Source organism: Panicum virgatum, chromosome 9N, assembly GCF_016808335.1.
Source record: "Panicum virgatum strain AP13 chromosome 9N, P.virgatum_v5, whole genome shotgun sequence".
Classification (NCBI taxonomy): domain Eukaryota; kingdom Viridiplantae; phylum Streptophyta; class Magnoliopsida; order Poales; family Poaceae; genus Panicum; species Panicum virgatum.
Genome location: NC_053153.1, coordinates 13,449,222 through 13,462,383, shown reverse-complemented (window position 1 = coordinate 13,462,383; position 13,162 = coordinate 13,449,222). Strand labels below are relative to the sequence as shown.

Sequence of the window (13,162 nt, the reverse complement as noted above, 5' to 3'; positions counted from 1 at the left end):
CCCGGAGTCTAGTATTAGAGTAGATGCCTCGATACATGTCCAGCCCCCGACGAATAGATCCATTGGTGGTAGGATTGATCCAGCTATCGATGAAGTCTTTGACCAAAATTATGGATTGGGCTGTATGTTTCTATCTATCTATATATATGTATATATAATTGTGGGCCTAAATTAACTGTGGTAGTGGATGTTAATAGGCCACGACTAGGACCACGGCTCGGGTGGATCTAGTAATAGACCCGCCACTGATCGATGGTAAAAGATCATAACCCTAATGGTCTCTTCGCAATCGAATTTGGCTCATATATATTTAGCTCAAAATTGTACTAAATTTAAGCTCGATCCTTTTAGAATCGGACCCTTACACTATTTAAATATAAACTTTTAAATCTCTTTACCACCCCTAATTTCCATGCTAGCGGCTGGGACCTTCTCGCTCATCCGTGCGTGCGGCGCACAGACACGGCCAAACTAGCACCAAATGTTTCCCGGTAACCTATTTCAATCAAAGAATAAAAAGGCGCAGTGGGAGAAAGAATGACACGGAGCACATGCCACGAGGCAAAAGCAAAACACCGTGGGCCGGCGGTCCGACTGGGAGGCACGTCGTACCCAGTGCGCGCACCGTGCTAGCTGCAGCTTTCGGAGACACGCCAGGACGATTGAATGCTTAACGAAGATCTCTGCACCACGCCCTAATCCCATGCATGGACGTATGTACGGCCTGCTCGACCTCGTCATCGATCGGTACGAATGAATGCGACTGTTCACAGTCATCGTACTGTCGTAGTGGAAGTGTGGAACGCGTGCGCGGACGGATCGGATCGGATCGAGCTAGCACACTTCACACATGTTTTCAGTTCGAACCGCATCATGGGCGCGTCGTCGTCGTCGCCGCTGCAGTGATATGATACAAGCGTGCTCGTCTCTACTCTCTAGTATACGTACCATCATACGTACTAGGAAGAACAAGAAATACTCACACTGGTTCGGCCATGAGCCCATGACCATGAAGATGATCGATGCACGGACTCTGCTGTGCTAGCTGTGCATGTGACAGTGCGAGCACGAGCGGAGACGGCGATCGAGCTCATCATGGGGGCCGTCGCGGCCTGCACGCGGGAAGGCTGCATGGTTGCTGCTGGAGTAGCGCTGGTCCAGTAGTGTCCTGCTGCCAGAGGATGGATGCAAAGGATGGAGATCGACGAGCGCGTGATTCGCGGGTGCTCTGTCTGCTTCCTGTATCTCCCACTTTCCGCCGGTGCGCGTGCGTGCCTTCCATTGGACGACAGGAGCACTCGCGATCCCATCGGCCGGCACACTTGCGCTCCGGCCGAGGCAGCGACGCGCCACCCGCCGGCGGTGCGGGGACCGGCCGGGAACATGAGTTAGAGCCGCCCTCCGATCCCTGGCTGGCATCGATGGTACGCGCGTCGCCGTTGCGCACCCTAAAGCGTACGAACGGCGACTGTTGCACCCGCCGCCGACCCCGGCGGCCGCACAGTGCGAGCGCGCGGAATCGCCGATCGCCGCCGTCTCCGTCTCCGATCGGGTCGGCGGTGCCAAAGCCAGGAGCCCACGCTCCCACCGGTACTTTTGTGTGCTCCCGAAAGCAGCGACCGTGACCGACGCACGGTCACCACTCACCAGCGGGCAGTGGCTTAAATGGGCCTGCGGATCCGTGAAGCCCATGGGCCTTGGATATCAATGTGTACCAGACATATACTACTAGTTGGACCCTAAATGGGCCCAGGCCGGCCTTTCTCCGGTGGAGTGGTCGCAAATCCGACCGAAAGGATCGGGGGCAGCAGCTTTTAACAAAAAAAGGATCGGGGGCAGCGCCAGCACATGTTTTGACGGATTTTCGGCCGCCTGCAAGTGGAGGTTGTTGGGAAACTTGACCTCGCTCCGGTTAGTTTCAAAGTCTACTCGGCACTGCTGGAAGGTCCAAAGGACGCAGCACGCGCTCAGCGAGAAAAATTTACCACTCCTCACGCAGTCAAACGGCATGGAAATCAACAAGTTGACAGTGCCACAAGCATAATTCATCAATCGAATGGGGAACGAGATCTCAAATTCTCAATACGTTCCAACCGCTAACCCTTAATCTTTTGGTACATCTTTTTTTTGTTAAAGAGGTGGGCCAAGGAGGAAGAAACAAGTGGTCGAGTCGAACCGACCGGGCCTCTATAAATGCCCAGCTCCGTCCGTCTTCCAGATCCAATCATCCAACCAACAACCGCAAACAAGCAGGTCATCGAGCTCGGAGCCTCGGAGACGACCGCCAGCGGAGCCGCCGTCTCTCTCGGGAAGGAGGGGAAGCCCGACCGGAGCCATGTGCTACCAGGTGAAGTGCGGCACCTGCGGCAAGCCCACGTGGGCGGGTTGCGGCCGCCACGTCGCGTCCGTGCACGCGCAGATCCCCGAGGGCCAGCACTGCGCCTGCCGGGACTGGCCCGGCGTCGCCCCGCCCGTCGAGAAGAAGGCCGCCGACGCCGACGCGGCCGGTGCCGGGAAGACCTCCGGCGCCGCCGCGGTGGAGGGGTCTGCCGGTTCCACGGAAGGCGGCGCTGCGCAGTGAGATAGATGCGCGTGGTTCCCCCGGAGGCCCGGACGAACGATGATGCTCGATTCGGAACTGCAGCGCGTGTGGCCGTCGTGCTACCAACGATGCCTATTGTGTTGTGGTGTAATTTCGTATTGTACCCAATGGGCTCCGGTGCGGATTGACTGAATAAATTAAATGTAATAAATACTCTTTAACATTTACTATGCGAAAGTGTTTCTTTAGCGGGAACATATCAGGTGCAAATCGATTTCTCCGTGCAAACCGTGCAAACTCTAATCTGTACCACTGGAGCACCATACAAGAGGCTTGGAGTTGGGTAATTTTACAATCTCCCCTCCCACTCCCTCTGCCCCCCCCCCCCCCCCCAATGTTGATCTGGTTGCACGGTTTGTGCGGAGAAGTTGGTTTGCATCTGGTACGTTCCCTTATTTAGCTTGTAATAAGATCCATCTAATTAAAGCAATACCAAGTAACAATTATATAGAAAATGCTTAGTAGATTCTATTTTTCTAGTTCTAATTGATACTATGCATTTACTAAAAACTAGAAATTTAAATACTCCCTCCATTCCAAATTATAAGTCATTCTAAGAATCTTGGAGAGTCAAACCATTTCAAAGTTTGACTAAAATTATAGAGAGAAGCACAAAGATTTATGACATCAAATAGGAATACTATGAAAATATAGCTAACAAAGAATCTAATAATACTTAATTAGTATCATAAATATTATTATCTTGTTATATAAATTTGGTCAAACTTGAAAAACTTTGACTCTCCAAGATTCTTGGAATGACTTGTAATTTGGAACAAAGGGAGTAAATAATACTATGATTTTCAATTACAATTGCTATATTAATTAGGAGCAACCAGAACATTTTTTAGAATGAGTAATATGTCTAAAATTTTCTTAAAAAAATGGTCTTTTTGGATATTGGGAGTAATCTTGTACTTATTGATCATACGTATTTAATTTGTAATAGACGACATCAAGTATGAGTGCAGCGCTACTTTTAAGATATGAAGAAAATATATACACAATAAATTAACGGGTCTCTGAATTAACAATCACATGATTTCACCACCTTTTAGTCAGAATAAACTTATGAAGTTTGGTTATTTCGATTATAGTTTGAACTTTGAACTTGGCGGATTGCTTTGTATCATACACGAAAACTTTCCCAACACCTTTTGATCATTGGAGTCTTTTGACCAGAGACGTGTAAAGGACTCTGGTTTTTGGCTGAATTAACTTCAGAATTGTCCGCACCCGAGTTAAATTAATATAAACCGTAGCAAGAGCCATGTAGAGTTCATTGTTGTAGCTTTTCAAAAAAAAAAAGAGAGAGAGAGTCCATTGTTGTACATTTTCTTTGGGTTTAAACTCAATCGGTCGCCAGGCCGTGAATGTGTGGTTGATACAAGCCGACCTCACATACATACACTGCATATGTTCTTCTTCATCCATGGTGGTCTCATCCTGAGTCCCGAGCCGTACGACCGCGAATTGCCAGCTGGTCACATTTTGGTCCAAAGAGATGGACAATCGTTTTTTTTTTTGGGCACGTTTTGGACGGTTGCTAGTGGCGAGGTCGTCGTCGTCGTCAAACTTGAACGTTTCCTGATCTGCTTATGGAGCGTAAGGTATGGAGCGCTCAACGGGAAACGACCGCCCTGCCCGCAGGTCAACGGAGTTACAGGAGCAGGTTGACACCGTGACAGAGAAGCCAATTGGAACAAGAAGAATTTATACTCCATCCCCAAGTGGCTCGTCCAACGGCATGCCTGAGGTAAGCGATGAGTTGCCTGGCCATTTGCCCGAGAACTAGCAAAGCTGCAAAGGCTGTCAGCATAGGCCAGCCGTATGGGTATGATGATACTCCTATATTCCTTCGTATCCCGGCATCGGTTTCGCCGGTCAAAACGAAAGAGGTTGACAAGCGGACCACGCGAAGGGCGACAGGCTAGGGATGGCCGAGAGCATAAATGATCGGTTCCGCCGTTCGCCTTCCGGCATCAGCCATTGGCCACATCGATTCAGATTTCAGGGTAGCTTTCTTCTTCGAGCAGCGCGATAGCCTTCGGGGAGACGGGGGAGGAGAGGAGGGGGAAGCGCCGGGGGTGCGCCAAGCCGTTGCCATGTGCTACCAGGTGAAGTGCGGGACGTGCGGCAAGTCCACGTGGGCCGGGTGCGGCCGCCACGTCGCGTCCGTGCACCGCCAGATCCCCGAGGGCCAGCACTGCGCCTGCCGCGGCTGGCCGGGGGTCGCCCCCGCCGGCGACAAGAAGGCGGCGGCGGCGGGCGACTCCGCCGCAGCGGAGGGGTCTTCGTCCACCTCCGCCTGCACCATCCTGTGAGGGACGCGGCGGCCTCGGTCATGCCGAAAGGCATCGTGTTTGAAGAAGTACATGGGTTTCTCGTGTGCAGGTCGGTCGGTCGTTCTAGTACTTAGGATTTGTATGATTGGGTCCAGCGATTGCTGCCGTGTCGTGTAACTTCGCTTTGAAATACATGGGTGATTTTGTTCTCTCTTTGCCACCGACGCCGTTCCATCCCGTCGTCTTTGCGCTGTTGACGCGGAGGGACCCCCGCCGGCTTCGGCGGTTCGGCCATCGTCTCGTCTACTCGTCAGACTCCCCCGTTCCCTGCCGGCATGGGCACGGCTGCACAGTTGAGAGAGAGAGAGAGAGAGAGAGAGAGAGAGAGAGAGAGAGAGAGAGAGAGAGAGAGAGAAGAGAGAACAAAAGTAGGCACGCAGCAGGATAAATCGAAAGAAAAAGGCGAACACAATTGTACTGTACCCAAGGAGCGGATAACATAACCGGAGGTGCCAGGCAGGATTTTGAAAGAAACAAATTATGAATTCGATCCTAGTATACCTCAATGTCATTCGAGCGTCAATTGGCGCATCAAAATTTGTACCCTTGCAAACGGGTGATATACTGTATGATTCTCTTCCATTTCTGTGTACCTTCCCCCTTCCTATACGTGCTATGAATATAGCTTGTGTGGTTTCTCGGCCGTGAATTTACATGGGCGGGCGGAATAATGTGCTATACAGCCAGTTCTCTCCTCTGCGGTCTCAAAAACGAGCCCAGCGATCTCACCGCGTTCCGCAGCCGGCTAACAGGGAGTCCGTCCAACGTTGGGTGAGATAGGTCATCATCGGCGGTTTCTTTGCGACTCGATTCACCGGAAGTGCCGCTTCCATCTTCATCTCTACCAACAGAATGTACTCCTTCCAAAGGTATGTCGTCCGTGTCAGAAAACTGAAAGTAGGCGTTATGAAGACGACGGTGAAGGTCCTCTGGCCTACCCATTTGCTGATCTTCCATGTCCATGTCAATTAAATTCTGTGCAACCAAGTATCAAGTGGGAGAGTATTTCAGTACCAAAAGATTCATTTCAAGTGGCTAGTAGACAGTGCGTTAACAGAGAGCTTTGCCATGGAAACCAAGAGAAACATAAGTGAGAGAATAATCATGGTAAACAGGTAAACCAAACAATAAGGTCGTGCATGACTCCTCGACCAACTTTTGCCTAGCCTAGCTCTTGTGCAAGGAAATTTGAACTTTTGCAACAATTCTCTCGCTTTTGTTGAAGAGCCAAATGGAATTTCCACCCAAAAATGGTTCTGTTGCCTTTGCAAGGCTAGGCAAGGACGGGCAAGAGTTCCCCTTTGAATCCTTCAGTGGAAACGTACGTGAACTTCTACAAGCTACTGAAGAAATTGTACTGACCTGTGCAGGGAAAGACTTGAATAATGGAAGATGGCGCTTTCTGCAATACTGGTAGAACAAAAGAGTAAAGATGATAAGAGGCACAGTGAAGCCTGCGGCTACTGGGGATTTTTTTAGGGCAAATACACCAAGACAGATGATCTGAGTCAGGACTAGAGAGAATATTGTAGTATTATGTGCAATTGGCCAATATAGACCACCTGTGTCGTATTTTGTGCAGTAAACATTGAGGAACTGAAAAGGAAGAAATTGTGAACTCGTCAGTTCAAAGAAGACAGAAAAAACTACATCAGTTCAAAGAAGACAAAAAAACTTTTTGCTAAGTTTTTTTCTGTTTAATTTTAATACACTTATGAGAAATGAAGGAAAAAAGTTTTGAGTTATTGTTCACTCCAGAAATAACAAGAAAATTTTGCTACGAAGCACTTTTGTCTTTTCTCGTAATGTAACTGCAAGTTATGTGCAGAGTATCATAAGCATAAACAGAAGTCGTGAAAGCATGTGCAGATATTTTTCATAACATTTTCATCAAAAATATGAAATTTGGAGAATTTATACCATCAATTTTTCAGGTTTACTCGCTACGGAGTATAAAGGAAAACGTGTCCATGGTAAACTATTTTCATGATAATAGTCATAATTAGACATATAATTGTGTTTATGGACTCCAAGAAGAATTTCATCCCTAGTTTCTCACCTGGTTGCGATACACAACATAGCCGAGACAAAAGTATAGCAGTAAAAATGGCAAGATTAGAGGTGCTAGTACAGAGAATGTGAAGCCCAACAATCCAAACAACAGAACTTTAGGCACTTCTGTGTGATAGGGAAATGAGTAAAGAAGATAGTCTTCTTCCATTCTCAGAATATATCTTCTTATGAAGTTCCATGTAAGACCAAAGAGTTGCATAAGTTCTGATGATAGACTAGCCCATCCAGAAGTAAGAACATAGGTTGTAAAGAATGTAGCCTGAAATGGAAAGGAAGTCTTTAGAAAGTTGCAATGAGTTACTGAAGAGAAAATAAAAATGAATATTGTATACATATTAAAAGGCATAATCTTTTTGCCTCCTTCCAAAATAAACAAATAGGTGATTCACCTGCACAGGTACTGCTCTGGCCAACTGCATAGGGATCTCCTTTGGCCGGGATAAAGCAATCACTTGGCTAATTGCAGAACCAGACAAAACATTGACAAAGAAGACATTCCAAATGGTGAAGTATAAAACTTTACAGCATGCACTTTTCTTCCTTTCACTGTGAGAGATAGGCCCCTCTAAAGTAGAAAACAGCATCATGGTTGGGGGGGGCAGTATACAAAAATATTTGCAAGATCACACTGGGAAGGTAACCAGTTATTAACTGCATCATATAGTTCCTACAAACGAAATAATAGTCAATATATGTTGCTGAATTGATGAATAAAATACTACTATACAATGCCTGAATGGAATGCTAGCAGTGACTATCGTGATTTATAGGAGTTCTTTGCTTAGTTGTTTTCTCCCCATTTCACAAGTAAATGGAAATCATCAGTTTGAGCCATTGCCTGCCTCTATTACAATGTCCTATCAGGTGCTCAAGGTAGATTTATCCTAGCTGATAAATTGGGTTGGGTCATTTTGTAACCATACATGTGCTAATAAAAGACAAAAATACTACATCTATAATAAGACCAAGTTTTTATTTGAGAAAATAAGAGGTACATTGTAAGTATTTACAGAACTTACTTTTCTAATATACCTCTCAGGTAAGGGAGCCTTTGCTGCAGCTGCTCCAGCTGAGTCAAACCTTGTATAAACGTCACTGGTATAAGAAATAAAAACATGAAAACAATAGAACCCCCAAGTGTAGCTATGTGCCGAATCCAGATTTGCTTGTAGGGTAACCAGAGATTGGACCAATAAATGTCATCACGTTCTGGAGCCAGACTAGTGACCCATCTCATAGGGTTGGATGTCTGAAGAATTTTCGCTACAACAAGCGCCGCATACCGAGTTTTGAAGAATATGAAAGCAGCACCACATTCCTGTGATAAAATTCACACATATTGATTGCTTATCTACAGTAATCTATTAAGAATAGTAAAAATTATGATTGTTCCTAGTTTGACCTCATCAGTTGAGCTGAAAGCTGAATCATTCACATCAGGTATTTCACTCTCTTGCTCAAAGTCAACGGGCAACAACTGGAATGAATTAGAAGACGCTCCACAAAAGCTACATTGAAATGTAATGGATCTGCATCTCCGCTCAACTGTGGTGCCCTTAGAATGTCTGAACTTCCTGTAAACCTTCTTTGCACCACTCTGCAAATAATAATAAAATTACTACTACAAACAGGAATAAAATATGGAAAGATGCAGTGACGCTTTTTATTTGAAGATTTTCGGATAATTCCACTTTCATATTAGAGACTAAAAGAACAGAGGAAAAGAACTACGACATACAACACATAAATTCCATTTGTCACACATTTCAGTTATTCCGCAGCTTCTGCCTCATGAATATTAAATGAATTTGAATTTCGCCCATTTGAACGATCATCAAAAGACAACAGCCAATACAACTGTAAGCCCATAGGAGCATATTTTTTAATTAAAGACTACGTCATTTATGAAAGGGAAAAACTGCTGTGTAAAATTGCAAGGATTATGGATTAGTCAATAGGATATTACATTGGGTTCAGCATGAATGTGCTGGACAGGCTAATAGAATATGCATAGATGTTTTGCCTAAATACATGTGAAGTTCTTGTTGGCTAGTGGTGAAACCACTACTGATTATACCTAATGGAAGTTCTGATGCGCTTTACAGATAAATTATCTTGAGTGGATAAGCAACAGCATGATTTTGGGACTCTCTTAGAGAAGCCAGCAGGTTTGCATTTCCTCATGTAACCAAACTAATTTTGCAACTTAACGTGATACATAATTTATATGACTACACAGGTATTGCTTACCACTATTTTCTGAACTTTCCCAACTTTGTAAACAACTTGATGAGATAGGTAACTTGATGCATGGTACTTGGTAAAGAAACCCTGAACCGTCCTGCTGAATGATTCTGTACTTGATTTTGGTATTCCTCGGGCAAGGACAGTAAAATGGCTAGGATTACTTGTTGCTCGAGAAATGTGACGTAACCTAAGCCTGGAAATGTGCTTGTACTCCTAAAGGAATATGTCAAATAACACATAAATAATACAAGTAATTTCTTATCATCATACTGTAAAAGAACAATGCCTGTCACTTTTTTAGTAGCCAAACTACTTGATCTTACCAAGTATTGAAGCACGCAAGCTACAACAGATATGATGTACAGTACAACACAATGGACCCAGAGCCTGCAATTATAGCTAGCATGTTAAAAAAATCCAAAGGAATCCGTAATTTTCTAAATGAATGCGCCAACAGTTCAGTGGTCAGTACAGGTATAAAGGTAGATCTAATTAGCAGGGCCTTAATTAATGATAGCAGTGCCAAGTACAAAAAAAATATTATTAACACAAAACTAAAATATATATAAGGTGTCATGTGTAACAACTGAAATTAACCACCTTATAACCAGGTAAGATAAGTTTTAATACTTACCATCTCGACCGTTCTTGCACATTTCCTATTGTAAATGTCTCTAGTGATGCCGAGGGAATCCGAACATGAAGCATATCTTGTCCAAAATAATTCAACGGAAGGACTCCAAATATACAAAGAATGGCAGCTAAAGAGAAGATGCGGATGCTGTTGAAAATAAATGCATCAGCAGGTCCTGTTGTACATTGGGAATAACAAGAACTGGAAAACTACAGGAACACAATATGGTAGGACGTGAAAGTAGCATATTAAATGGTTTTGCTATGTCCTACTGAGGTCACAAGTTTACTTCCCTTTTAGTTTATTTACAGATGTTTAAAATTCAGTTAGAAGAAAAATAACCCACGCATCTGCAAAGAATTGTGACAAAAACCACCTATGCCATAGAAGTGACTAAAGTAGAGTAAAGTGAAACAATATACTTGAATAAATAGGTATGCATATTCAACCTAACAGATCTTCTGAAATGTTTAACTGTTTCATTTTTCCAGTCCATCTGTTAGGATATCGGACCGTAGCAAGAATGATGGTACAAGGTCTAGCTCTGTGTGACGCGCTAAGAAAGCATACCGTGTGAGTGTGAATGATATTCACTCTGTTCGTTTGGCTTGTCAGCCAACCAGCCAGCAGTACTGTTCTCTCATATTAAATCAGCACCAGCCACCAGCTACCAGCCAATCAGCAGTATTGTTCTCTCATAATAAATCAGCACCAGCCACCAGCCACAGCCAAGTGAACACAGCGATTAAGGTGTTTGTTATATTTGTGTATCATAATTTTGTGTGCACTGTTTTGTTTCATTTAAGTTCCCAAAGTTACATTAATTTATGACATTTTTTATATAACTTTACCCACAATTAGCAGCAAAATACAGTGCAGATTTGAAAGCCTCAATAGCGGACTTGTAATTCTCAAAATAGTGTCGTGAACCTTTCAGACCAAAATACAAGCTGATAGCTTCAAGTAACAATAACACAAACAACTTAAAATCTCATGCAGCAACTGTTAGTACTAACCAGAAACTGAAGAAGCACAACATGTTAAAGTAAAGATGCAAGTACCTGAATACTATAATTCTATTGAAAACGACAGCATCCAACCCAGCAACATCTAAGATTTCATCCTCTGTGCACCGCAGACTTTTGACAATCCAGCTAGGTGATGGAACAAATCTCTCCAAGATAAAAGCATCACGGAGCCGGTTGCGCTCCTCAGCAATCCTTCTCCCAAAATAGACCTTAACATTTTGTGGCTGCTTCCTTAGAATAGAGTACAGTGACAGAAAAAGTACACAGAGCCCAATGTTGATTCCAGCAGAGGCAAGGAGACCACCAACTTTCATCTCTTTCTAAAACATGTATCTGAGATCCAAAACTCCTCCTGTCATCCAAATATGAAAAATTTCATGATCGTGTTTGTACCTGCAGATACAGAGTGATTGTTGAAATTTCACATTTATAGAAGTCATACAGAAGCGAACTGTTAATTTTGCATATGTAAATAAAAGGTTTTAGTTCTATCTGTTCAGTATCTGTGATAGCGAGTTCTGCATGAACATTTAGCGAATGTTGGTGATCCTCCAAAAACGAGAGAAGTATTTTGATTTGCAATAGGTCGACTGCATCACAGAAAAGTACAGAATGGAGTATCTGACATATCTCGCGGGAGACATGAATGAAGAATCTAAAGAGAATTCAGAGCCGGCGTTTTGTCAGCTTGTGTCAGAAAGGACAAAAACGGGAATCCCTAATCCACTCTCCAGGCTATGTTGTAGACTTGTACTCTTGTAGTAACAACTTAACTACAGAGTTCATAGCGTTGGGTCGGCATCCAAATCTCTAAATCCAGATATTTTTATCTCCCCCGGTTTTTAACTGAAAACCAGTTCCTTAACGAACCAGAACAGCCCAGTCCGTGATGTCATACTACAAATCATCTTAACTTGTTGGATGCTAGGAGCCTAGGATACTCAACCAAATTAAGAAAACGTAACCCCTAAGGCACTGGACACTCAAAAATCAAAATCATCGCCAGGATCGCAATCTCCGTCCCCGTCCAATTTACGGGACAGCGTACATTACCAGAAGAATCTCGAAACGAAAACATCAAACCGGCACGGCGCCAATGGTGTCCACACTTTGCTCTCACTCCGCACGAAGGAACTCGGAATCCCTCGAACCGATCCTAATCTCAGAAAACACCGGGAGAGAAGCAGCCTTACCTCCAACAGACCAACACCCGCCTCCCCCAGGACTGAATCCGCCAATGCCGCCCGAACTCGACTCCGCAAAACCCTACACCACCATCGAGGAACACCAAAAAAGTCAGGGGAAAAGGCGGCGAAACTCTGAGACTGGAGCCGTGCGCGGAGCAGGGCAACCGAGGCGATCACCTCGAGTCGAGCCGAGCGGCGACGCCCCACCGACTCCGATGGCAATGAAGAACCAACGAAGAAGACGCACGAAGTGGAGAGGCGCCGCGATTGGATTCGGGCGGAGGGTCGGAGGAGCGATGGTTATAGCAGTAGGAGCAGTTGGCGGCGGTCGGGATTTGGTCTGGTTGGTCAGATCGGAATTGGAAGTTTCGATCGGAAGGAAAGGATGGCAAATGGCATGGAGGATGGGCCAGACCCGCGCGGAGGAAAGCGACGGAGGAAGATTTGGCGCATGGCTGGGAGTCAAAATGCCCCCACGGGAAAGTAGAGGGAGGGAGGCGGGCCCCACTGCCAATGGGATGGCAAGGAGACGTGGCGGGCCGTGGTTGGCCGAGGCCGGAGGCCACAGGCGCACGGGATGCCGCCATGGCGGGATCTTTTGAGGATATTGCATGATTATTAGGTTCATTTTGCAATGAAAAACTTGTCTAAAGTACTCCTAAGTCCTAATCATGTAGCATTGCCAGTATAGTGGTTCTTCTTTCACCCTGTATTAAACAGAAAAGTATAATTTGGAGCAAAAAGGTGGGAAATAAAGTGTGGCCAATCGACATTCCACGATAGAAAGGTTGAAAAGAAGTTATCGACTCAAGAAATCTGAGACGTTGGATACCTACTCGACAAATGACATTCTTCTTTTTTTTTCTTGACAAGTATTAAATTCACATTATGTAAACGGGCCTGCAATACTTATTTTGTTTCAAAGGGGTGCTCGGTGTCATGAATAATTACAAAAATCGATCACCTAGGAAATCGGCAACTATCTAGTGTAGTAGAATCACCCGAATACGCTAATTGTTCCACATGGATAGGATTCGAAAATGTGG

At 45.0% G+C, this 13,162-nt stretch overlaps 2 protein-coding genes and 1 pseudogene across 2 annotated transcripts; 2 read left to right on the top strand and 1 right to left on the bottom strand.

The window, feature by feature from the left end:
- The first annotated feature begins 2,210 nt into the window (after nucleotides 1-2,210).
- Nucleotides 2,211-2,812, top strand: LOC120687312. Its single transcript, XM_039969291.1, has one exon. The coding sequence runs from the start codon at nucleotides 2,336-2,338 to the stop codon at nucleotides 2,579-2,581; it is 246 nt and encodes an 81-aa protein (XP_039825225.1). The 5' UTR covers nucleotides 2,211-2,335; the 3' UTR covers nucleotides 2,582-2,812.
- A 1,580-nt stretch (nucleotides 2,813-4,392) lies between these two features.
- On the top strand, nucleotides 4,393-5,272 carry LOC120691094. Its single transcript, XM_039974057.1, has one exon. It carries the CDS (start codon nucleotides 4,555-4,557, stop codon nucleotides 4,924-4,926), a length of 372 nt encoding a protein of 123 aa, XP_039829991.1. The 5' UTR covers nucleotides 4,393-4,554; the 3' UTR covers nucleotides 4,927-5,272.
- A 153-nt stretch (nucleotides 5,273-5,425) lies between these two features.
- LOC120691093 lies at nucleotides 5,426-12,551 on the bottom strand (annotated as a pseudogene).
- Nucleotides 12,552-13,162: the final 611 nt, after the last annotated feature.

Bases quoted from the DNA above. Each gene is read 5' to 3' on its own strand.
- LOC120691094 (XM_039974057.1), top strand. From the start codon at position 4,555: ATGATCGGTTCCGCCGTTCGCCTTCCGGCATCAGCCATTGGCCACATC.
- LOC120687312 (XM_039969291.1), top strand. From the start codon at position 2,336: ATGTGCTACCAGGTGAAGTGCGGCACCTGCGGCAAGCCCACGTGGGCG.